Source organism: Condylura cristata, unplaced genomic scaffold (genome assembly GCF_000260355.1).
Source record: "Condylura cristata isolate star-nosed mole 26May11 unplaced genomic scaffold, ConCri1.0 scaffold00005, whole genome shotgun sequence".
NCBI classification, from domain to species: Eukaryota; Metazoa; Chordata; class Mammalia; order Eulipotyphla; family Talpidae; genus Condylura; species Condylura cristata.
This window is the reverse complement of record NW_004567106.1, coordinates 10,620,587-10,647,172: the sequence shown is the minus strand read 5'-3', so window position 1 is coordinate 10,647,172 and position 26,586 is coordinate 10,620,587. Positions and strand designations below refer to the sequence as shown.

Genomic DNA, 26,586 nt, shown 5'->3' with positions numbered 1-26,586 from the left:
TCCAGTTTCTAGAATGAGATGGCAAAAAAAGAATATTTACTTCAATGAATAAGCTTCACTCAAAGTTGGAACTATTGTATATAACAGCGCTTTCAGTAATGGAACCTAATCTACCCTAAGCCAGCATTCATCACTATTAATTTTGAGATTTCTACAATAATCAAGGTGTGTGTGTGTGTGTGTGTGTGTGTGTGTGTGTGTATGTAAGGGGGAAAAGGGATAGTAAGAACAAGTGAAACTTTGAAATGCAAATTAAAAGAAAAATTCTTCAACCATATAAAAGGTTTTCCTAAAGAGTATTCTACAAATAGTGGATTTTTAAATAATATCACAGCATGCTAAATAAAAATTAGTAATTTTGAAAGATAATTTTTTTTAAGTAGTATGGCCTCCTTAAAGCCTTGAACAAAATAGTCCTGTGATTCTCTCAGGAGCTATGGTATAAAGATTCCCAAACATAATCACAGCAACATTTTTTCACAGTTTCCCTAAAATACTAATATTCAGTAAAAGAGATCTTTGGGTTATATCACCAATCTTGTGATTTAACTCGAGACAGTTAAAAGTCCTTGTTCTTTGGTGCTCTATGAAGGGCTATGGAAAGGACTAACATTCAGGTAGAGCTCAGCCTTACCATCCTTTCAGTTCAGCAGAGAAATGAGAAAGAACTGACAAAACCAAATTCAGGTTATAAAAATGGCCCCTTCATAACTAATGCATGAAAACAGAGTACAGTATTTATGAGCATACAATCTGTATGTCATAAAGTTCAAATCACTGCATCTATTATTTGCATACTTCATTACATAATAGTGTTAGAATTGCTGATGACAAAAAAAAAAAATACAGATTACTCCAAAAACATATATGCATTTAAAAATATAATAGGGGGTGATTTGGTGATGGGAAATCGAAGGGGGTTGCAACTGAGATGGAAAAATGCACAAAAATATGTAAAAATAAACTATTTTAAAATTAAAAAAAATAGGAAGCAAGACAAAGGGCAAATAAGCTGACAAAGGTTCAGATAATAGGCCACACAGAATACAAAGGTACTGTGAATTATTGATTATACTGGTTTCAATGTATTTTCTTAACTCTGCACCGGATCTGTTATGAATTCAAACTCCAGATCGTCCTCCCACCTCACACTCACAATGTATAATCATGAGGAGCAATACTTGGATGATAAAACTCAGCATAAATCTTGGTGGCTAAAGTTGAGAAGTTCTCAAATTTATACCACATGTTAGGGATCTTTAAAAGGTCACATGAGAAGTATTAAATAAAGGAAGAAGTGTTCAAGGCAAGTGTTTGATGTCTAAATTGCTGAGGGTGTGCTGCTGTGACTCAGTTATAGTTACTGAGTTGTCAGTGAGTCTGACAAAGGAAAGACACATTAACTGGCCTACCGGCCAATGATCTACTAAGGACATAAATTGCAACTCTAGTAAAAATCCATGATGTTGCCCAAACAGAACTCTACATTCAAATTACTCCTAAGTCATTTCTTAATTTACCCTGATCTTGTAGATTTAATACTCTGCTTCTGCTTCTCCGTCTGTTCAATACAAATTATTTCACAGAAATTTTACAAAGAGTAGTCAATGAAATGACAATAAAAGATAAAAAACTAAAATGCTGAGTTTTATTTGTCTCAAATTGAAAATTTGCTTTTCCTTCAATCATTCTGTGCAGTGGCAGTCAGATCTACACTCAGCCAAAAAAATTATTGTGAAGTCTGCTACCAAATTGGGATAAAAATATAGAAAACATTTATCACTAAGTGCCTCGTCTAAAAACCAAGTAATACAAATGTAAAGAGCAGGGACTCTGGGGCCAGATCACTTTGGCCAATGCTGGGTCCACCCATAGCCTGTGGGATAAAATCTCAAGCACTCTGTAGGGTTTCTGTGGCTACTAAGTGACTAGCCATCCTAATAAAACCATAAGGTAGTTCCTAACAGGGTAAATGTTAGCTATTTTCACTAGACTATCATCATCATAATGTCACTTGTAAAAAACGTTTCCTTTAAGAAAAAAATAAAAAGTTAGTAATTTCTGAGGCTAAAAAAACTGTCATGTAGCATTACAAACATAAAACTGAATGTGCCTCCTTTTCACAATGATTCAGATGTTTAAGATCATTTGCAAAATATAAGCAAAGCAACCAGTCCTTTTGGAGTGTATAGTCAGTGTCCACATTTGGGCTCTTCTTTGCTTTATTCATGATTCTCTATTTTCATTTGTTGTATGTTGTAAACCTTTTGGAACCCTTGAGAGCCCTTGGGAAAACCTATGTGCAAAATGACAAAAACTGCTATTAAAACTGAAGTTTTTGAGTAAGAAATGTAAGCCAAAAAAAAGAAGAAGAAATGGAAAGCAGCAAGAAATGTTAGTAGAAAGGGAACTAATGAAAAGGTACAGAAAAAGAGCTGCAGAAGTGGCCCCTCCAAGGTGGTGCTGCAGGTTAAAACACAGCACTAGGAAGCTAAAGCCACTTCAGCACAAGTACGATTCCCAGCCAGGGAAGTGACCCACATGGCGTGGCAGACCTTTCCTGACCCACCCACTGCTCCCCTCAGCAGTGTACTTCATTGATCTGCCTGTTCTGCTCCCCACTCTGTCTCTAGTGAATCCTCTCACCACCCCTGCATTTCTGGCCTCTACCCCAGTTCTGTATGCATAAATAAATAAATCTTTAAAAAAAAATGAAAGTGACAGTGTTAAAAAGCCAACTTAATAACAAAAGTATACAGATCAATTTAACCAGGAAGCCTGAACCTTATGCAAACTATGACTGATTTACATTTGAAATAAAATCAGATTAAAATATCCATAATGAAACAGAATCACAATTTAGTTTTGTTAACTAAAAAAGACTATCATACCATCATATGTTCTCCAACCACGAGAGGTTTACACAAAAGCTCCAAAGACAAAGACCAAAGATTCAAGGGTGCTGGTTACTTTCTCAATGGACAAATTCAAACACAGAAAAGAAAAACATAGGAAACAGAAATGCAGTAGAGAGAAAGAAGCAAAAGTTACATATAAAATCATTATAATTCTATGAGCAACATATTTCACAATAAATGTTTTAAACATAAAGCAAAATTCCAAATAATAGAGAAACTGAAATGCCTTTCCTGTGTACCACCAAACCTCTGCAAATATATAGCAAAAAGTTTGCAATTCCCAAAACAGCTCCTCCACTGACAAAAGAAGTTAAAAGATATAGCTTAAGTAAATAACACCTCAAATATCTGCTACCTACCCATAAATACCGTCATAAATTTGCTGGAATAATAGCAAGAGAAGAACAAATTTCTCCATGAGAACATGGAGAGATGTCTAAAATATCACCATGCCCAAAGCAAACATGCAACAGGTAAATACATGCATTACTGCAAACCTGTAAAAGAAAGCTAATTCTCAAACTTAGTCCAAATTAAACTAAGAAATGAGAGAGCATGCCAATCTTTCCAAAATGTGGTATCAATTTGTAATTATATCACTCCCTGGAGGAAAGATAAATCCATGTTCAGGACCACGGAATCTAATGGTCTGGCTGAGGAATGAGACCATTATGCAGACATACTGAATATCTTCACCCCTTGAAAGGTCAAATAGAAAAGAGAAAAAAAAAATTCTCCCCTTTTTTGAAGTTATGTTATTTTACGGAAATAACACTATGTAAGATTTAGGGTATGGGACAACTACTTCAGATGTATGTCACCACACCACTCCCATCACCAAGGCACTCACAGTCCTACACCATGGCTCAGTGGGCTCCTACTCCTTTGCTCCCCAACCCTCTCCTACCCCGACCCCGGTAGCCTTGAATCTCCAGTCAGATTTTTACTGTTTTGGTTAAGTTTATCTGTTTCTTTGCTTTATTTCTTTTTTTTTTTTTTTGTCTCTATATGACTATTTAATAGCAACTTTATTCAATTAGAAAAATACCTATAAACAAATCAGAGCCCATCAACAGGTGAAAGGATAATTAAGTTTGGGTAAGTCTATGGAATTCCACTCAGCAATAAAACAGAACATGTTGGTAATACATGCAACCAGTTGGAAAATGTTCAGAAACATTACAATGTACAAAAGGAGACAGATGGAAAAGATTCCATTTGTATACACTATTAGAGATCAGAAATTATCTATAATGACCATTATTTCACACATGAGTGAAAGCATCTAGTATTTGTCTTTCTTCTTCTGACTCATTTCATGTAGCATAATCCCCTCCAGTTCCATCCGTATTGTCACAAGTGGCAAGACTCCATCTATTTTTACAGCTGAGTAGTATTCCCTTGTACACACATACCACCTCTTCTTTTATCTACTCATCTGTCGTTGGGTACTTAGACTATTTCATACTTTGGTTATTATAAACAGTACTGCTGTTTATTTCTCCAATTTTTCTCCTCAAAGTAGTTTATCTGTGTGCATATATTTCTGTATTAAACCAAACCACTTATTGCCATATATTTGTAATTCATAGGTTTCATTACTCTAATTAATGCCTAGGAGCTCTGGAAATTAAGACATATGTTCATGTAACTAAATTATGGGTAGATGGCTGCAAAGTTTCATTCAGTCATGGTTAATTATTGAGCACCTAATTTGTGCTGTAGGCAGTGAGGACATAAAAATTACAAAGACAGAGCACCCTGCTCTTAAGCAGCTCATAGTCACTTAGATTACTTGGTTGAAGCAAAGTACCAACAACAACAAAAAATCATTATAAAAGCAGTCTGTGAGACTCTAAATGAGTTTTCTAGTGATTGAAGGGGTCACAGATGAGTTGGAACTCAAAGATATGTTTGCTAGTCTGTCCACTGATAATGATAGTATACCTGTGCTCGAGAACCCACAGATGATATTTTCTTAACTCTGAAGTCAAGAATGGTTCCTGTTATTTTATTACTGTGAACTATTCAGGTGGTTAGAAAAAGTCCTTCAATTATGAAGAAATCTCTGGGTGGTTAACAGAACAAAATAATTAAGGTTATGAGCACCTTAATCTCACTACCACATTATTTCGCCCTCTAATGCCACTATTCAGCTCACCCTCTTCTACAGGTTAGAGGACCTTACCACACAGATTTTCAGATATGAGCTCACAGCATTAACCACCTTGGAACCGTCTCCAATATAGTTGAGAGAAGGGAGGAGAATGACTCCCACTTCACGTTCTATTCTGATCTCTCTGCCTGTCTACCTAAATTCAGTGATGACTTAAGAAGCACTTTGATACTTTACATGCTACAGTGGCATTTCTGCAAATAGTTCAGAATATTTTAAGTTCACCTTGTTGTATTTCTGACTTTTCAGAGAGAACAGCCTGTAGTTTAAAACTGAGCCATAATAAATTTCTTTCTGTTGATCTTGTGAATTTGCACATTTTTAGTGGGTTCATGGCAAATTATATGTTCCCAGAGAATTTCTTTTATAAACTAACTGTACTTCATCAGTAATGAAATTTTTCCTATATCATGACAGGACACTAAATAAGCTATTAGATATACGTGGGGAGGCATACATAGACAAGAGCAACCTATATGTATGTTTTTATAGTCAAGCTAATTTTTTCCTAACTTAATCACATATTTCATCACATAGTACTAGCTCACTCTGCTCTAAAGATGTATCATGTACTCCTGACCATCTGTTTCACAATTATGTGACACAGTTACACAGGAGACTGAATGATGGCACATGGATGAATCAAAGTCTATTAGTTTCCCTGAGAAACAGAGCACAAGCCCGAGGTAGAATGGAACCACCCGCTACCTCCATCTCTGTACATGAAAAGCAGCATATAAAAAAGGTGTATCATAATTATTATTGGTAGAGTAGGTGGTTAATTCATGAACTGTCATGATGAGTCCCTACCACCACCTTTTCCCCTTCCTCTCAACCACTCCTACAATTTCAAGGTCAAATGCTATGAATACTTAGTCTCCCAATTTTAACACAGGCCTAAATTTAACTTTCAGAATGAATTCTCTAAGTTTGCCCAGCTCTAATGAAATCAGAAAACACTGAATTCACACCTCAAAACAACACTCCCAAAAGGAATAGGTCTGATTGTTCATGTAGCAAAGAGTTATGTAATAAAGACCTGCCATTTTCTATTTAGAAGGGACTTCCAGATAGAAGAATCATATAATCCAGGATCTTTAATTTTAGACACTTCAAAATGGAACTGGAAAACAGTGTAATCTTTCTTACAAAACTCATAAATTTTCATAAACATATAAAACAACCAAAACCCAAAGTACCTTCTAACAGGTAAGTATTAATTTGTCTAAAGATGATAATAATCAGAATTCATTTGTTCTAAAGAAGGACAATACTAAGTAGATCTATTTCTGGCCACCCCTTAGGTAGAAAAGCTTAAGCACAAGCATTTGCCAGCTTGCTTATGTAACAGCAAAGAAAACTAAACTTGTCTTTAAAAACTGACTAATGATAAGCCGAGCACCTACCTCAAGTGAAATAAATGCCAAGAGCCAGGTCAGGGTAGATTTAGCAACAAAAATGCACTAAAGAGGAAATAGCCATGGAAACAGTCACTCCCATCCAAATACTTTCAGAGACACACAGTCATACATATAAAAGCAATATTTTAAGAAACCACAGTCAGTCTAATTCATGCAAAATATCCCCCAAAGTAGCATTTACATTATTATTGAGTTGACTAGTATTTGCATAAACTCACATTGCATATTTCCTTTATTCATTTTCATGACTATTTTAATATTTTCATAAGGTGACATCTGTCTCTAGGAACAAGACCTAATGTATGACATTTGCCCAATAGGAAAAAGATTTTAATTTAAAATGACTATTGCTTAAAGTCAACTGGCACATAAGATAGGCACTAAGGAATACCACCAGAAACTCACTGTGCCTTCAGAAAAGAAAACATATACACAAAATATCTTATTGACAAGCGCTTATACTTTTCTATGTAAATATAAAATTTTCATGTATATTAATCTGGAGTCTTTTTTAAGGATCATTTGAGACCCATGATATCAGAGGGCAAAAAACAGCCAGAAAAAATTTGCAAAGAAAAAGCTAACTATATAAAGTGATTCTGCAGAAGATAATTAGCAATCTATAAACCAGACTACTCTGGATAGATCAATAAACCGCCTAGGTTTAATCTGCAAGATGCTGCTAAGGATAGCACTGGTTCTTTAGGTCCTGAATTCTGATTCCAAATCTGCCACCAATTGTATACAGCCAGCGTTACTGGTATGCATTTCAAATGGTCCAATGGTACTAATAGTACTAACTAGTAACACCAACGTATTTACTGAAGTACTAGTCAATATCTTTTCTTAATTAAAAAAAAAATGCTTATTGGTTATATTTTCTCATTAAGACATTTGATGGATGATAGGGGAAAAAACTGATATGGAAATGCAAACTTTATAGCTATATCACCCCAGTCAATATCTTTAAATCTCATTTACCTTCCTTGATTAGAAATATTTTTCTCCATTTCCAATCCATAAATGCCACCAGCTTTCCTGAGAATCACTAAGTGTTCCTTACCTACCAACCCATCACCAAAGCATTTACTTCATATTTCTTAAAATTTTCTTAACTTTTTCTTTTTGGGGCTTCCTCCAAAAGCCTATTTTTCAAATTCTGTTCTTTGGAAATGTGGGCATGCCCCAGGAAGCTACACTCCAACATTCTCATCAGGCCCTTACCCTCTTGTTCTTGTTATTCCTCTACTCACAGTACCCAGTGATGCAGATAACTAGATGCAATCCTCTCAAATTCATTCTAAGGCACCCATTAGCTCAGACCCATCCTATTTTGCAATTCTTAGATCACAGACAATCAACTCTATCTTTATGTCCAGTTAATCCCTTCACTGTCTCTCATTTGCTGAGTACCTGTTATTAGCCAGGAACTTGGTTCCTTTGTGGAGAGGGAAGAAGAAATAAATAGATGAATAACAAATTATCACATATGGTTTTATCTTTAAATTCATGTTATGGGGAGAAAAAAACAATTCTCATCATTTTCTGATTAATCTGGCTTGCCCCAGCTTGTTCCTAGCCTGTGCTGAATCCCATTCCTACAACATTCATCAGACTCTTGTCCCTGTCCACTTGAACTCCTGGTAGCCACCCCAACCCCATCTATACACCTGTGCTTTTAATTTATCTCTTACTCTCCATCAGAATGGTTTTTCTGCAATATAAATCCAACCATGATTTTCTCTATACTCAAACCCCCTTCCACTACTTGATAAGTTTTCCAAAAAGCATGCAAATGAAGTCTAACACAAAAGAATCTTCCTGATATGCCCTTGCCTTACTATGTACCAAGGACATTAAACTACTTTTAGATATGCCAGAGATAGCAAGTTATTTTCTCCTCCAAACTACCTTGCACGTCAGCACCCTTTCTCAGTAAACACATGCTTAACTTTCAAAAATCAGCTAGAGTTTGCATCTTCCCCCAGAAGCTCCAGTCAACTTGCCTCCACGACCCAGAGACCTTTTCCCTGCACTCACTGCGCTCCTGTGCATCCATCACAGTGTTCCCTCCATGTCACCTCTCTTCCCACTGGAATACAGATTATGTTCTCAAATGGAACAGAGGTGATTACTGTAATACCTCACTTAGTGCAGACAACCTTCTCAGAAGATGCCCTCTGAGAAGCAATTTGAACTAAGAATGTGTCAACTAATTAGAAAAGGCAACAAGAGTAGCAAATCATAAAAACTGATATCAGACTTCTATTAACTTAAGACTTGTAAAAGTACATTCATTACATTCATTCACCATTTACTGTTCTTTGCTATTTTCTTTGAGTTTCTGTTTACAAATTAACACTCTTTCATGCATTGGCTCTGATGACCAAGTTGGTCTTCTTAAAGAGGAACAAAAATTTTAAGACACTTGCAAAGTCAGTGGGATAGTCAATCTTTTTAAATATTTGTTCAAATGGTTTAATTCATCCATATCCTCCTTATTTAATTCAAAAGCAAAAATTAAGTGGCCTCTTCATCAGCTCTCTTCAAATAATTAAATTTACATTTTCTTAGGGAGAAACATTTTTCTTCTCATAGTTATTATTTCATCATCCTACCTAATAGTTGATTAAAGACACACATAGGTAGGAAGTGGGCAAAATCGAGTTTAGAAAAAACATATCCAACTCTGTTAACATACAATTCACTTTCGCAAAATGAGTACTGAGAGTCCACTACTAAAACCTTTGAGTTAGAATTATGTAAATAGGATCAGTCAGTCAGTTTTACCCAGAAAATGTAAAAAACAAGTGACTCCTACATGTTAGTTTAAACAGAAGCCAGTTGAAAGTTTCTAAAATGTTTAGTGAAAGAAGAATGGAGAAACATAACCATCCATAAGCACCAACATAGGAGGAAGATGCTCCAAGTAAAAGAATGAAGTCATCTATTACTTCAAGTTCTTTAGTGACCCCCATAGTTTGCATTAATTTTCAACCTGCCAGTAAACAAGTCCCTCCTTGAAATTCTACCTATCCAAAATCTTTACATTCTTACATACACACACACTTCCCTCTGTTCTTTCAGCTGATATGATTTCTTTACAGTCAATTCAAACACACTTTTCCCTCAACTTAGGAGGTTCCATTTTCTCTATCAAATTGATTTTTTCAAAGATTTATTTATTTATGCATACAGAACTGGGTTACAGGTCAGAGGTGCAGGGGCAGTGAGAAGATTCACTAGAGGCAGAGTGGGGAACAGAATAGGCAGAGGGAAGAAGTACACTGCTGAAGGGAGTAGCAGGTGAGACAGGAGAGGTCTGCTGTGCCATGTGGATCACCCCTGGGGTGGAGATCAAACTTACACTGAAGTTCTGTGGCAAGCTTAGCAGTGCTGTGCTTTAACCCATTGTGCCACCAACAAGGGCCTCAAATTGAGTCTTATTTTTGGGAGCTTCAAGTATCACTTCCTTTAAGAAGCCTTACATGATGATTCCCTTCCTCCCAATAAAGGAAGATACTCCAGCTCAAGGGTCTCTTCTGGCCGTGATATGTACATAACCATGTTTACAGACTGGCCTGGGTTACATTCTGACCTAGATTACATCCCCACTTCAGTATCAATAACACCCCTTTCACTATTAAAAGGTGTCCCAATCTGACAGCAAATTATATGGTCATACTAGACATTGAGTGACACAAAGAAGACTAAGCAATGGCCTACAACTTTACAAAAAAAAAGGAAGAAGACAAACACATAGACTAATTTCTCAAATATATATAATTATTATTCACCCCTTTTTTTATTCTGGAGTCACAGTATGGACAATAAATTATATATGGTCACCCTATGCCGATGCTTACATCACAACACCTACCACAATAAACTATGAGGCCTTTTTTTATTATCTATTTCCTTGACAAGATTATAAGTTCTTGAGGAGCACAGGCTTATCTCATTTATCTTAATATTCACACAGCAAAGCCTAAAGCTCAACACATACCAAGTATATTCAATAATGTTTGTTGACTATTATCAATCAACTCAGAAGACAATGCCTCTCAAAACATTTGCAGCACACTGAGTTTTTTATAAACATTGGAGTAAGTAATTTATCGGCCTTGACTAATGCCTATACAGTAGTTATAGAATGTTGTAATCATTAATCTTGAAAAAATGTCATAAGCAATAATAACATCACATTTGACATCCTGGCTCAATTCATTCAAATAGCATGATAAAATTTCATATTGTCATTTATTCTTACCAACATCACTAGCACTAAAAGGTGATTTTTTTCAGAGGGGGATACTTTGTGTCACCCTACTATAAACTCTCAAAAAATGCTGTATTTTTGTTTAAGAAGAAAAATGCAGAAAACAGCTTAGAAATTCCCATCCTTACACTGCCATTAGAAGCTATTCCTGCCTGAAGAAAATGCTATATATTTTGTACATCAACTAATTCACATTAGTAAGCAACAATTTCATATTTTAGTCTAATGACAACTGTCAGACATCTTCTACATAATAAAATTCGTGGAGGAAACAGACAAAAAAAATATTCTTTAAGACCTTAGATTATGTTTCCATGTAGATAATTACTAATTAATTACAAGTCACTGTGAAAAAATGAAAAGCTGTTTTCTTGACAAAAAAAAGTCGTATTCCCCAAGAGTTTGATTAGAGTGTAAGACAACTAACTACCAAAATAATTACAAATTATAACTTCATTATGGGATGAAAACCAATGTCATATCTAAAATCAATATCAGAAATGATCTAAAAAAGCAAGCCCATTCCAATGACTGAAAAGAACAAAAGTAGCCACATTTTAATAAACAAATCAAGAAACAAAAGTAGGGGAAGAGGGTAAATAGTAAGAAGTAGTCCAAATGCCTTCTTTAATTAACTTCTCTAAGAACATAGATATACATACTCACATATTCAAGTTACCAAAGTTATGCAAATTGCTGCAATTTTTAAATAAATAGCTTTACAACTTTCCTATGGAGCTTCAAATTTTATATTCTCTCACAACTAATTACAAGCTTGGGCAATCACTCGAAGAAGAAATGAAGTTCAAGAAAATGTATACCCTCCCCCTTCAACCTTTATAGCCATATCTCAAGCAACCATACTTTAATAACTGTTTCTGGTTACTTATAAACTGTCATTACCTTACAGGGCAATGGTTTGGGACTTCTCGAAATGAAAGAGAGCACAACAACCTGCAGAGTCAGAGCAATAGCCAGAAAAAAAATGACAATCGGTAATAGACCAACTCAGCTTTCATTTATAACTGCTAACTTGAAGGATTTTTACCTATAAATAAATTATACAATCATTATGCAAGTACAAATATTATCATCGCCATCCTAATTTGGACTTCAGATGGGAAAAGGGAGTAGGAAAAGGGAAGGAGCAAAGATCATGAACATCAAAGATAGCTAACATTGCTTATACCCCTACTGTGTGCCAGGTAGTGTGCTAGTCTTGGGGATATAACCACAAAACAGCAAAGTCTCTGTCTTCAAAGTCCAAGAAACTTTCTTAAGACTTTGTCAGCAGGCTCAGATTTTGACTCTAGGTCTGATTCCAAACCTCGTAATCTTCTTCGTCCTACAAGATGCTGGCCCAAAAGGAAAAGTGCACATAGCGTGTTTTCTAAGAATGAGAAGACAGAACCAATTTCTCCTCTAAGACTAGTGGGAAAATGTAGTTTTCATCCTGAAACCGCTTCAGAGGGTGCAACCAAATGCAAAAGCCTATGACAGTTAACTTTCTGTTTCAACTTCACTGGGCACAGTGCCCAGATACTTGGTCAAACATTACTCTTTAAGGTTTCTTCAAGGGTGTTTTTGAATGAGATTAACATTTACACCAGCTCACTTTGAGTAAAGCAGATTGCCCTGTGTAATGTGGATAGGCCTCATCCAATCATTTGAAGGCCTAAAAGCAACTAGAGTGGCTTCCCCAAGCAAAAGCAAGAAAGAATTCTCCAGCAGAATTCAGACTCAAACACTTGATCTCCAGTCTGGGCCCATACCTAAATGCAATTTGACAGACTTGAACTACAAAGATCCACACTGCAGACCTTGGATCTACTAGCTGGAGAACCTGTCTAAACATTCTATTAGTACTCTCAGCTTATTTCTGCTATAAGGGTCAACTCTAAGAGGGATCAACTCTACAAAGTCAATGAGCCCTTTCCAGACAGGGTTCAAGACAAGTAAGAGCCAAAACAAGTAACTAAAACTTGTGACTACAATCGGCAAATGAGACAATATCCTTAGGGCTCTCTGGTTGTTTAAAAGTACCATTCTTGGGTCCTCCCTGGTGGCACAGCGGGTTAAAGCACAGTGCTAAGAAGCTAAAGCCCCTTCAGTATGAGTTCAATCCCTGCTCTGGAGGTGACCCACATGGCAATGATAGACCTCTCCTGACCCGCCCCCTGCTCCCCTCAGCAGTGTACTTCATCGATCTCCCTGTTCTGCTCCCCACTCTGTCTCAGGTGAATTCTCTCACCACCCCCAGCCCTGTGGCCTGTACCCCAGTTCTGGATGCAGAAATAAATAAATCTTTAAAAAAAAAAAAAAGTACCATACTCAAAACTCATTTAGATAAGGAACCAGCAACATAAAAATTCCAAGCAAGATAGTTTTCAATGGAAAAAAATACAAGTTTCAGCTCAAATTTGGCTGGGTACATGATAATGTTCCCTTTTTTCTCTTTAAATAACCCTTACAATTATACATAATCATCTAAGTTGTACTACCATAAACTCAGCATTCAAGAAAAAATAGAAATCATCTAGCCATATTTTAGTAAGGTTTAGGATACCTAATAAATGATAGTGCAGCACCAGATTACATAGTAAGGACATTTAATTAGGACTTCACCAGCATTTATAATATGCCAGAATTAGTTAAAACTCTTTTAAGATTTGAATTACAAGTTGATCTAATTAGGCCAGAAACATAGTTTAAACTTCTAATTTCAGGAAGCTCGGCCACACAACAATTGCATTTTTTCATCAGGTATCTCCTCCAACATTATCTATGAAAGCTTTCAAAAGGAAAACACTCTCCAATGCATGAGAGGAAAGGACTCTTTGGCGCTAACTAAAAATATAGACTACCATGTAGTCTAATCATGCATCAAATGGACTCTTTGCAGCTAAAACTTTTGTTAAGAACAACAACAGGAAACTACATATTAGCTGGTATTTTAGAACAGGAAACATATTCGAAAGGACTCTGTGAAGGCCTAAAACTCAAAATCCTGTTTTTTAAATGAGTGCATTCAAGTTTTGTTTTTTGTTTTTTTTTTTACAGGATTACATATAGGCAAAATACTGAGCATAACACTTCTACTCTCTCAACTTAAGAGAGAGTCTGATTCGGTTCAATAATTTAACATTTCACAACATTAAATCTTTATAATTTTTAGAAAACATGAGTTGGAATAGCTTTATCCTAGCACACTATATGCATATATCAAAATGAATTTAACCAAGTAGAATTTATACGAATTTTTCTGACTTTCTACCAGAACAAATGACATTTTGATATCCTCCTTATTAACAATCAGACCAAAAAAAAAAAAAAAAGATAAACAGAACTATATCTAAAATATATCTACAATCACATAAAAGCATTCACCTGGTCAATAAATTAATATAATAGGAAATATTTTAGAGACATTTCTCACCTACCAAACTGACAACTGTAAAGCATCCAAATAATATCAATGCTGGTGCAGAGACTGTCAGACAACCATTCCAAGGCAATGCTAATTATAAATAATATAACCCTTCCAAATAATTTGGTAGTCTATAATCAAGACTTTAAAGTTATAGCCAACAAATTTATAGTAAATCTATCCTAACTAAATAATTACAAATTGCACTACATATTGAACAAAAAAAAAATTGTATATACTGTTGGTCTTAATTTCCTTTTTTAGTGTTACACACAAGGATCAAAAATCATTTTCCTTGTTATGTCATAGGTTTTCATATGTAGTCCAGCTTTTGTTTTCCATTAAGTGTTGTTTGCTCAATCTTAAAATTCTAAACGGAAATAAACTCATGGTTTGGGTGTAGCTACTATAATAACTGATATGTAACTTAACTTACTGCCCTTTAGTCTACTACCTACAAAGTAAACTTCTAAAATAAACAGTTTTATGTATTTGGTATACGTGATGAAATTCAAATGCTCTATAATAAACTTTGCTTTTCCTTCTGAGGAATAAGAGAACTACTTCTATCAGTTGATTCAAATGTGAATTTGTCTGTTTCTTCCAGTAGGAAACAACTCTGCCTATTCATTTTAGCTGAAACAAGAACTTAGTGTGTAAGAACCCATCAATACACCATCCATTCATGGGTGGATTTGAAGAACCAACCAAATTGGTTGGTCTGAAGTAGAAAAAGGTACACGACACTGCACAGAAGCAGACTCCTGATGAGAGCCTTTTCCTCTCTCGGCACCAACCCAGTCCAAAGGTATCAAGAGAGAAACAGCAAATACCTACTCTGAACCCTCTCACCTGGGCACTCCTGAAAAGAAGCCTCCATAGCCATGATTGCACTCTTTTTGCCCTGTCAATTAGTATGTGTTCCACTCAGCTTATATAGGAAGATCAGCTTTCTCCTGAACAAAATTCAGGATATGACTTTAAAAAGAAAGGAAACTAACACGCACTGTGCCTTTCATTTAGAATTATTTTTCTACATATAGATGAGGGAAAGTTTTAACAATACCAAAAAAAAAGTTTAAATCCATCTGAAATAGATTTAATAAGTCAAGAATAAGACTGTGCACCTCTAAAACCAAAATTCTAAAATATCTTTATACTCTATTTCTTCTTTGTAATGGTAGGTGTGTGAGAAAGAGAGAGCAAGGTAGGCTAAAAATTAGGAATTGTGCAAAAAATTATCAATATCTCAATCATGTTGAACTGTACTGTGGAGCTATTTCCAGAACAAAAGTGAGCGAAGCAATTAATATGTCAGCAACTATATTATAAAACATTTCTTTCTTTATTCTTCAGTTCCTCAGCAGAGTATTTTAATATATGTTTCAACCCATACTTTTCAAAAGTCAAATTGCTCTCAAAAGCTACTCCATAAAAATGTGCTGCCTTGGACTTAATGTTTTAATTATTTTGAGCTTGTTACTATTATCTATAGCATAAATAATATTCTCTATAGCAAACTTATAAATTCTTTGGTTTGATATTTTTTAAAAAGTCCTAAAATTTTCCTTTGAAATAACAGTACAAACATCTATAGTAATGTACCATACAAATATGTTTAAGAGATAAATAGAAAATCATACAATGTTAAAGTTGGAAAGGTGTCTGGGTGGTCAGTTATGAGACAGCCTCACTTACAGATAAGAAAACCAAGATCCCAAGAGGCAGAACTGTCCAAGTTTATATAACATCAACTAACTCTGGGTGTTATTTGTATTACTAGCCAATAAAATTCAGTAGTATTATGTATATGTATATGCAGGTGCATATACATATGTGTGTGTGTATACACACATACACACAGCATGCTTGAGTAGACAATATACAATAAACTAAATCCCTGCCTCAAATCACAGATAGTTATGGCATATGAAGTCTATATTGAATTACTAAAGGACAAGGAGCATTTTAAAAACAGTAAGTGTGCCCAGCCCAATCAACATAAAAGAATAATCCTTCCTAGATTCTGCTGTTTTCTCAGTTTTGTCTTTTCTTTCTGTCCATGAAACTGCATAAAAGGGCGCCTAGAGCATTTACAGCTTCTACATCTTGACATATAATCTTTAAACTATGTCACCATCTAAAAATTATTTTGCCCTTGCTCTCCAGACTCTCCAAGAGTGTGCTGTTATCACAGTACTTCAAATGTTAGCATATCCCAAACCATCCTCATTGTATCTCCTGCATTCCTTTCAAAAAGCATTGCCTCTGGTGCCACTTACATGAACTGTCCCAAAGAGGCAAATCCATGCAGACAGAAAATACATTAGTGCTTGCTTGAGGATGAGGCAAGAAGGGCCATTGAGAGTGACTGCTAAGAGCCACAGGGCTTCTTCCGAGGGTAATGGAAATGTTCTAGAAGTAGATAATAGTGGGCGTTTCGCAGCATTGTGAATACACTGAAAATTACTGATTGTACACTTTAAAACTGTGAATTTTGTATTATTTGAATTTTAGCTTAAGAGAAATAATAAGAATAAATGAAAAGTATTTTCAAGGGTATGCCTACATACTTCTCTCTAGTGAGTTATCTTTCTCTCTGTGTCACACACACACACACACACACACACACAGCATGGCCCTCCATCCCTCCTCCTAACTTTACTTTTACCTTACAAAATAAGAAACTCCTAATAAATGGAATTAGTCAAGCAGAAGCTGATCATCTGTCAGCAATATATCACCCAAGGGCTACCTGAAGTGAGTAGGAAATTGTACGAGATTGCCATTAAGTATTTTTCATCTTTAAGTTTCTATGGCACAAACCAAAATGAAGAGATAAGAATCCAAGGAAATTTTTCAAAGTGATCAGGAAGAAAAAAATTTTTTTTGTATTTATACTGATGTAGTCTGTATTGAATTATATTTCTGTACAGAAATTCCGGGATCCTTTTTCTTTTTGAGTGGTAAAGATGTAAGAAAAATTTTTTTTTAAGATTTATTTATTTATTCATACAGAACTGGGGTACAGGCTAGAGATGCAGAGGGTGAGAGGATTCACAGGAACAGAGTGGGGAGCAGAACAGGCAGATCAAGGAAGCTGAGGGGAGCAGCGGGCGGGTCAGGAGAGGTCCGCCATGCCATGTGGTCACCTCCGGGGCAGGCGGGGATAGAACTCATGAAGAAGTGGCTTAAGCTTCTTAGTGCTGTGCTTTAACCCGCTGCGCCACCAGGGAGGGCCAGATGTAAGAAAAAATTTAATACAGATGAGATTTAAATCAAATTAGTACTGGTGGGCATATGTCTGGATTAATAAAGAAGACAATGCATGGGCAACATCATAAAACAGTCTTTTCCCTAAATTTCAACCCCTTATCTTTACAGTCCATTAGCCCAACAACTAGTGTCCTTTGTAAGGAAGCTTAGAAAGGAAGACAAATTGCAAATAATACCAAAGGCAAGAAACTGCACAGCTCTACTACACATAAATGCCACCAAACATCTACAAGAGATTACTATAGGAACCTTTTTAGATACCAATGACCAATGTTAGTGGGAAAAAAATTGTATATATTCCAGATTTTAGAAAAAGGGCTCACTCAATATTCTCAGAATATTTCCTTAAGAATACATTAAAATATTTGACATATTTCATTGATTTGGTCATTTATAAAAAATAAAGAGAAGTTCAATTTAAATGTTATAGCATCAAAGTTATCCAATATAAAGACAAACTAAATAAAATAATGATCTTATGCTCTACAGAAGTTTATTAATCCAGATTTCCAAGAAAATGAGAGAAATGAAATTTCTGAATCAACTAAGCCAAACTTCCACCTGTGTCTCTGTATTTACAAACTTAAGACCACACAGAGAGTCTAGGATGTAACTTTAGAAATACTCAAACTTCTTATAGAGATTATAATTAACTTTGGGATCCAGAAGCAAAGTGCCTCATCCACTTTACAAGTTTCACCTGTTTCATCAAAGTTCATCAAAGCTTATTCTGTATAGCTAGCTATAGAAGATCCATCTGGAAAGCAAGTTTGTTAAAGGGGCTTCCTCCACTTTGTACCAGCCCCTATTAAGAACCCAAATTTATACTTCAAATCCATGTTCCAAATAATGGTCTGTTGATCAGCAATAACAGGACCAACTGGGAGCTTGTTAGAAAAGAAAAGAATAACAATAATGATAATTTTAAAACACGGACTTAATGTTTTCTGATATTACTTTACTATTAAATAATGTTGAATTCTGAAAGTCAAGAAAAATGGAATATAAGAAATTCTTAAGAAAAGATAAGCACTGTTGGTAAATAATGAGTCTAGACTGGATTAAGTACAGTGCTAGCTTGTAAGACAAAGGCAAAGTTCACAAGGTGTGTTAAAAATAGGTAAGTTCAGCCCTCCCTGGTGGCACAGCAAGTTAAAGTGCAGCAATAATAAGCTAAAGCCACTTCTGTATGAGTTCGATCCCCACCTGCCCGGGAGGAGATCCACATGGCGCAGCAGACCTCTCCTGACCCGCCCGCTGCTCCTGACCCGCCTGTTCTGCTCCCCACTCTGTCTCTGGTGAAGCCTCTCGCCGCCCCTGAGCTTCTGGCCTGTACCCCAGGTCTGTATGCACAAATAAATAAATCTTTAAAAAAAAATAGGTAAGTTCATAACCTATAAGGCTTTTTGAAATAATGTGATAAACAGAGGTTTACTTGTAAGTAGCAGTGGGTGGAATGACCAAGCCATCATCGTGTCATCTGTGGACTGATAGCTTTGGCCCCTCTGTATCAGCCACTTACTGAGGACACCCTATTCTGAAGCCACAGGTGTTCTTCCCAGGAAACACAGATAAGACCCATGGCTTCTCAGCAGGCAAAGTGGTAAAGCTACAGCTATATCTCAGTGTATTTGCCCTCACTCTCTTCCATACTGCAAATCTGTATTATCAGCCCAGGACACCTTTATCTTAAGAGAGTCTTTGCTCAAATTATCAACTCCATTCCCCATCACCACACCGTCAATAGGGATAGACGATGTGAAGAGCCAGGGACCAGGCACAGGAACACTGAGAACCTAGAAATCAGCATGGTGAGCCTTCCAATCTTATTTGCACCTTATCTTAAATGTGCCAACTTACCCACGGCTTGCTCTTGCCACTGGCTGTCTGCTGTAAATTTATTTCATAAATTATGTGATTCAAGCCTTCAAAATTGCTCAACCTGTTAATTTCATAACCTCTGAGATAGTTTACCTGGTAGTGTACTTGAAGGCTAACCACAACATGAAGGAAATTAATGAACCTAATGAATCTGAAATCTACATTTTAGAAAAGTCGTATCCATATTAGCCTTGAAGTAGTACTGAGCAGGAAAGCCAGGAAGAAAGAGAAGACTCCACAAAGACAGAAACTTGGATCTCAGAAGAACCTTGTTCTAAATAGCATCCTGATGAAAAAGTTCTGGAGTGCCTCCTGACAATAACTAGCCCCAACAGAGGGCAGGAATGTTAAGGGATCCCTTTTCAACAACTACCATGTAAGATTTGGAGAAGTACTGCTACCCTTGGGGCTTTTCCTTTGAACTCCAGATCTGTAAAGTTCATACAGTTTGATGTAAGCTCAGAGAAGTACAGTACAATACACCTCAATATTAACCCTGTAATGTCCTTCCTTACAGAAGTTAGGAAAACCTTCTTTTTCATATATGCCATATTTTAAGAACAACAATCCAAAGGTCATAGGCCACCAGAAACAAAGAAAGGGATATGACTTGGTTAATGAGGTTTCAGTGACTTTAGAAATATCATCCAAAATCAGAATTAAGCAGAATAACTTAAGATGGTTCTTTAATGGACTGTATACAATCCCACTTACCATAATTGCTGGCTTAATCAGCTTGTCATTTTATATATTTATTACATTTACATTGCTCCTGAGTAAGGGCTTAGTAAATGTTCTTAGTTAAGAAAAAAACAATGAAAATGTCATCTTTTCCTTAATGTATCTCAGACAAATTTAATTACTTCAATTCCTTAGGTTCTGAGAATGAAGGCATAATTCCACATTCACATTAGTATGGTTTATAACACTACCTCGCTCTGTCTCTGTCTCTGGAATTTATATCTGCTGTTATGGATTCCTTTCTAAAGTTTTACATTCAACTCGATGAAACACATCAACCTATCCATTAAGCAACAGTCATGTGCCAAAAAGATAAGGGAGTCATACTACATGCCAGTCAGCAATGCAATCCAACCACTTCCAGAAGTCACCAACAATCATGAGTACGGAATATGCTGCACAGAAAACTTGATCAGCTATTATTTTTAAGTTCTTCTAGGTCCACATGTAAGGCATCTTCGGAAAATCTCTAATTAAAACTTAAAATCTACAGAACAATTAAAATAGAAGCTGAAAACAACATTATACAGAGAAATCAAAACCAAGATCTAAAATGAAAGACTAGGTGCTGAGAATATCATAGTGAAGAATATCAGGAAAAGCATGTAAAAGTTCCAAAGATCATTCTCTAAGAAATACATTCCCTGTTGCTTTTGATAAAAGGAGTATGTTTAAATTTCAAAGGAAAAGATTTAGGTTAGAAATCAGAACTTCCCATTCCATAAATAGCGCTTTATGAAGAGTTAGGAAACACATATATGATCCATCAAATCCCATTCACTCTACACAGTACAAGTCAACTACAGTTAAAGTAGTTACAGGACTTTAGACATTTTGGCACAGGCTTTTACACTGCATTACAAGAGTTTAAAATACCAAGTGTTTATGAACTTACTCTACAAGTTCATAGAAAAAAGCAGTAATTTTACAGATTTTGGTATTCTCCTGTAGCTAACACCAAAAGACAAGACATGTGATAAGCCTTCAATAAATACGTCTGAATTTTTAAGGATTCCCACCCTCTGAGTAAAAATCTTAAGTGGGGAATAATCCAAACACCACCACCAGTAGAAAAAGAGCTCTCAAATTTCCAAATGAATCCACTTACATGTCGAACAATGAGAACAACAAGAAAGAAATTGTCTTACTCATTACCAAGGGCTAAGAATGAATCTTCTGTTTGCAAACTTAATCCACTCCAACTATTTCTGTTAACTGCCCAAGAAAACAATGCATTATCTTTTAGTTTCACAAATCTTATGTTTGATCTATATTCTTGGTGAAATTTAAATGTATGTATTCTATTTCCCCTATTTCTTTCTCTGCCATATAAAAAAGTCTCTAACAAATGGAGGGGGGAGCAATCACATGAATTTCAAAAGATGGTACCCAAAAAGTCAACTTGTTAATGCATAAGCAGCCATAGTTTAATGATAAAGCTTTTAAATCCATTAAACATATTACTGGGTAGTTACATTTGTGCAGCCTAGGACCCAAATATAAGGCTGGGGCAATATTTGGTGTTTCACTTGATAAATTTTCATGAGCTGCTATTCTCCTATTAAGGAGTCAGTCACTGAATTTAACAAACTCCTTTGAGAGTTCATTTCTGTTATTCCTGCCTTGCTCAGTGTGAAACAATTTAATCTCACTGCTGTCCTCCTAAAGGGGCTGAAAGAAGATGCTCAAAGGGAAGCATTTCCAAGTAGAACAAGGAAGGTGAAATTTAGGAGCTCAGTGAATAAGCCTGAAGGATGAGGACCTCCAAAGAAAGAGCCTGGAGTTGGGGATAAGGAAGATTCTAACCAAGGAAGGTAGTAAACACAGGAAAGAAACTTAGCTTATTGAGAAACTAGATTCACAATTCTGTATAAAATAGAGTTTAACCTTTCATGGTCTATTCTGATCCAGAACTTTTTGCACAACTCCAATGAAGGAAAGTGTGCCTGCTAACACTGATAAATAAGTTCATAGATTATTAGTTCATTTCAGAATAATGTGTCATCTAGTAAGGTCAGATTTCTCTTTGCCATAGAGTGTAGCAAAATTTCTCTTTGCTATGTAAATCTTACAGCTTTCTATGGAAGTGACAGAAGCTGGAAATAATAAACTGATTTTAGGTTTCTGAAGGGAAAATTTTAAAAGATACCACCTCAAGCTCCAAATCTCTCATACTGGCATTGTGTAAACTAGAAGCCCCCAGCCCAGAAAGTAGTTTCCATCACATTTTGCCACCACAACTCTCAGAAGGGCATTCCAGAATCTAAAGACTGAGCTGGGTGAGTAAGTACATTTTGAAAAAACACTCCAGGAAATTCAGATATTCAACCAGCCACCTCCTGCCCCTATTGCCATTATCAGCTAATAATGTTTCACCATCCGCTACGGATGTAGTTTCTATTATTCTTTTATGCCTAATGTTAAAAGTCAAATCTTTAGAATAATGTATCTAAATTCAATTGGCTTTTATCCAGTTTTGAGGAGGTAAAAATAAATCCAGGAATGGCAGATCAATTTTACTTCATTGCACAAGATTTCATTTTAAAACTGCCTAACAAATTCTGAACTCAAAGCTATTTACAGTGATAGCTTTCCAATTACAGTATTTAAGTCCGCTAATATATTTCCATGAATCAAATTTTCACTACCAATAGCAAAACAAAAAGAAGTTCCAAGATTCTTCTCAACCACTTATATTTATGTAAGGGATAACTCAGATTTCTTTAAGCAAATGAATAAAAAATATTATTTCCAAGTTACCATAACTCTCCCATTGTACATTATAACTCATATCCTATATCTAGATTCAGAAAGTTTTATGATGTCTGGGAATTTTAGATAAAACTAATTCAAAGAGGTAATCAATATCTACTTTTCAGTGTTCAGATTATTTATACTTCAGTCCATTGGAATGTATCTCAGAATCACCAAAAGTTTTCACTTTAATATTTTTTCAATAGTGGTTGATGCAACTTTAAAGCACATTAGGGAATATGATGGTTATCACCCAAACTTCAAACTTTTAAGCCAACTATAAGTTGTCAAATGTATTTTGCACAGTTAGGCCCAAATACTAAAAACAAACTTAGAAAAAACTTCGAAAACATACTTACCCTAATTGGAGCACTACTAAACTTAATTTTCCTATTTGCTGGGATGTCTTCTTCTTCTGGCAAGCCAACAATTTCTGAGTATTCCATATCAGGTTGGTAGTAATTGTTTTCATCACTATCTTCCTGCTCATCTTGTTCAGTGCCTGTCTCACCCCAGTCTGAATTATACCTGGATCTAACCCTATACACATTATAGTCACTCTGCATGTAAACATGGGAACTCTCAAAATTATTTGAATCTTCAGGTACTTCCTTTCCACAACTGGCTCCAGAAGCATCAGCAGAGATAAAATCACCACCTGCAAGATCTTCCTTCGGTTGCATTGCTGCCTCCCTCCCAACCAAATTAGCTTCGGCATCTTCTAAAGGTTCATTTTGTGGTGAAGGAATTTCAGACTCTGGCATTGTCTTATTTTCAGCACAACAGTCTTCAGGGATATCTTTGTCAATTCTGTCAGGAATCTCCTGGTTACATGTGAAGCCCTCGGCTTCCTTGCTTAGCTGTGTTTCTTCACTAGGCATAGAGATACTTTTCGAAGCTACTTCTGATACTGGAGTTGTATCACTCTTCTGAGCATCCTCTATATCGTCATTATGCTTGATTGGAGGAGACCAAGCATTAGAATCCTTAAGGTGACCAAAGGTATCAAGATTTGTAACAGTAACAGATGGTAAATTCAGGGGATAATGCCCAGTCACTGAGTATTCCTTGTTCTCTGCCTTCTCCGAAACAATGGCACCGGGGGTATCGGTGTTTTCAAATACTGCACTCAGTTGACTCACAGTCGGGGAGACAGCCTCCGTCCGGGAACTAAGGCTGTCCAAGGAATCAGTACTGCCTCGGTTGGACTTGGGACCACCCCACTCATCCTGAGGTTCGCTGCCCCCGGCTTTCTCTTTCTTTGGGGAATAGCGGTTCTGTCCTGACTCATGCACACTCCTCTCAAACATCTTCCTAGTTTCTGTGAACTTTGAATAGGAAGGACCATCGTACATTGTGTCAAATCTACTAATTCGTTCTGAAACAGAGGACTCCAATTTAACAACCGAGCCATCTGTTTTCTCCACAAATTCTTTGGGCTTCATTCTTCTCTGAGGGGATGGAGGTCGACCTTTCCCCCTTGTTTTGGCAATGACTGCAGCGTTCTCATTGGGTTCCATACCCATCTGCATAAATAGATTTTTAATTCTGTTGACATTAGAGCCATATTTCCTCCCCCGGCTCTGCTGGGAGCCCTCACCTTCTTTTGCTTTTTGTTCCCCATCTGACTTGGGTTTGTCAAAGGTACTTTTCAGTGCCTGGAATTCTGTTCTATATGCATTCCTGTGAGGAGAGGCACTTCTGAGAGTGGTTCGTTCACCTGAAGGCTCCGTTTTCAACATCTTCACTTCAGGGTTGAAAGCCAGTGTTCATAATGATGGGGGAAAAAAAAAACAGAAAGACAAAACACCTCTCTTCTCTAATCACCAGAAAGTGGTCAAGAAAAAGAACCTCTCAAATGGCATACTGTGTCAGTGATCCTCCCGACAGGTGCATTAGGAAATTATTCAGTCTTTTAAGAGTTACACAAGTGGCTTTTTCAAAGCAAGACTAGAGGTTGATCTGTAACAAAAAAAGAATGAATTTGCTTATTTGAATTTGTTTAGTCAACTACATACTTTCTTTACAAAGTGGTAGAACACATGTCAAACAGAAGAAATTACTTGCTGAACTGGGAAGATAAAAGTTAGCTCTCTGGTTGAGCTTTGATAACACAAAATTTCAAACCCAATTTGGAGATCCCTCTCCAAATGACAGACGTACAAACTGCACATAATTTCACTTGAAAGCAACACTTTCAGCCTAGCTCAGGTCCATTTTGCGAATGACCTTAAAAGAAACTAGCAAGTCATTTTTAAGAAATTATCATACAATGTTCAGAAAATGAACTTCATTCGGTTTTTTCCACATCAGATAGAGCTTATTTTTTCTGTATAAGTACAATGAAAAGTTTGGAACTTATGTTTACAAATTCCAAAACATGCCTATAAAGGCTTGTTTCACTCCTTTTGGTCTAATATTCTCATTTACAGCATCTCCAACTAGTGCAGTTCAGACCAAAACAAACAGAAGAAAGTTGTTCAATGGCTTTAAGTTTCACACTAAGTTTGGTTATATCAAAGATTTGGAAGTTTCCTAAAAGTGAATATTCTTCATTAGAGAGTGAGATGTAGTCGATCAGGGGAACAAATCCTTAAGAATGTGACCATAAGAGGACAAATATCCCACCAAGCCTCTCTTTATAGCCCTGACTTGTTTATTCCTTCTTGCCTCTAACTTACAAGCCCCCAGATGCAACGCAATGCATGCTTGCTGGTCTCCTGTAGCCCACAGCTGGATTTTATACCAACATGCCAGCAGTCAAATACTTGGGGATCTGCTCAGCAGCAGACATTGTGGTTCTCAGGATTTTCCATTTTGTTTTTGTTTTGTTTTGTTTTTTTAATATCAGGCCAAGCAGCATCACCCTCAGCATCATCAGCTGAGGAAGCACACACTTCCACAGAAATCACCTCCAAACTCAGCTCCTGGCCCAGCACGCATGCATGGCCCATGCAGACAAACAAGAAAGGCTTTAGAGTGTGGTGCCTGGTTTTTTGGGTTTTTTTTTTTTTGGTAAGGCATCGACAATTTCCTTCTACCCTGACATTCTTTAAGCCTTACACACCCTCCCCTCCCCCTTACACACACCCCCACTGCCTCCCCCGCCGATTCGAACCCGAGGGGGGCGGAGGCGGGGGCGATGGGGCCGCCGGGGGATTCAAAACCTGCCCTCACCAAAGACAAACATAAATAACACCAACTTGAGAGGCAGCCGATTCCCAAGCCGGCTTCGGGACGCAGTCCCTCGGCCCCGGGGCAGGGCCGGGAGAGCAGGTGACGCCAAGCGCTATGGTAGGAGGTCGCAGTCTAGCTTTGTGCCAAGAAGCACCTGAAGTCCTAACACATTGGCTGCGGCTCCCGGTGGCTGCCAGGCGGATCCCAGTGTGGCACGGGGAGAGCCGAGCTCCCTGGCCACATTAAAAAAAGAAAAGGAAAAAAAAATGACAGGGTAATGATAATAAATCCCTTTGTTTTTCCTCCCAATGTCCCAGGAAACAATAGATCCCACTGATAATGCCTCCGATCCTCAACCTATCGCTCCTCAACCACAACCCACCCCCACCCCCAGCCTTCAACTCAGCCTTTGTACATCCCGATATTTTTCCTCTCCACCCTCCCCAACTGCTCACCCCGCGCACAGCCCCCCCTTACCCGAGCGGGAGCCGCCGCCGGCGGGGAGGGTCGGGCGGCCGCGGCTCCCACCCCCCTCC

The 26,586-nt window shown here is 36.9% G+C and overlaps 1 protein-coding gene across 7 annotated transcripts in view; it reads right to left on the bottom strand.

The window, feature by feature from the left end:
• The window catches only part of PPP1R9A (protein phosphatase 1, regulatory subunit 9A), a 281,612-nt gene that overhangs the window by 254,638 nt on the left and 388 nt on the right, over positions 1–26,586 (bottom strand). For 6 of the 7 annotated variants that reach the window (XM_012720896.1, XM_012720898.1, XM_012720899.1 and 3 more), the window contains exon 2: positions 23,233–24,835. In XM_012720896.1, coding sequence (XP_012576350.1) covers positions 23,233–24,615 — 1,383 coding nt within the window. In that variant the 5' untranslated portion in view covers positions 24,616–24,835. Of the gene's footprint in view, positions 1–23,232; positions 24,836–26,076; positions 26,319–26,586 lie in introns of those variants that run through there. The other variant, XM_012720897.1, reaches the window with a different exon arrangement.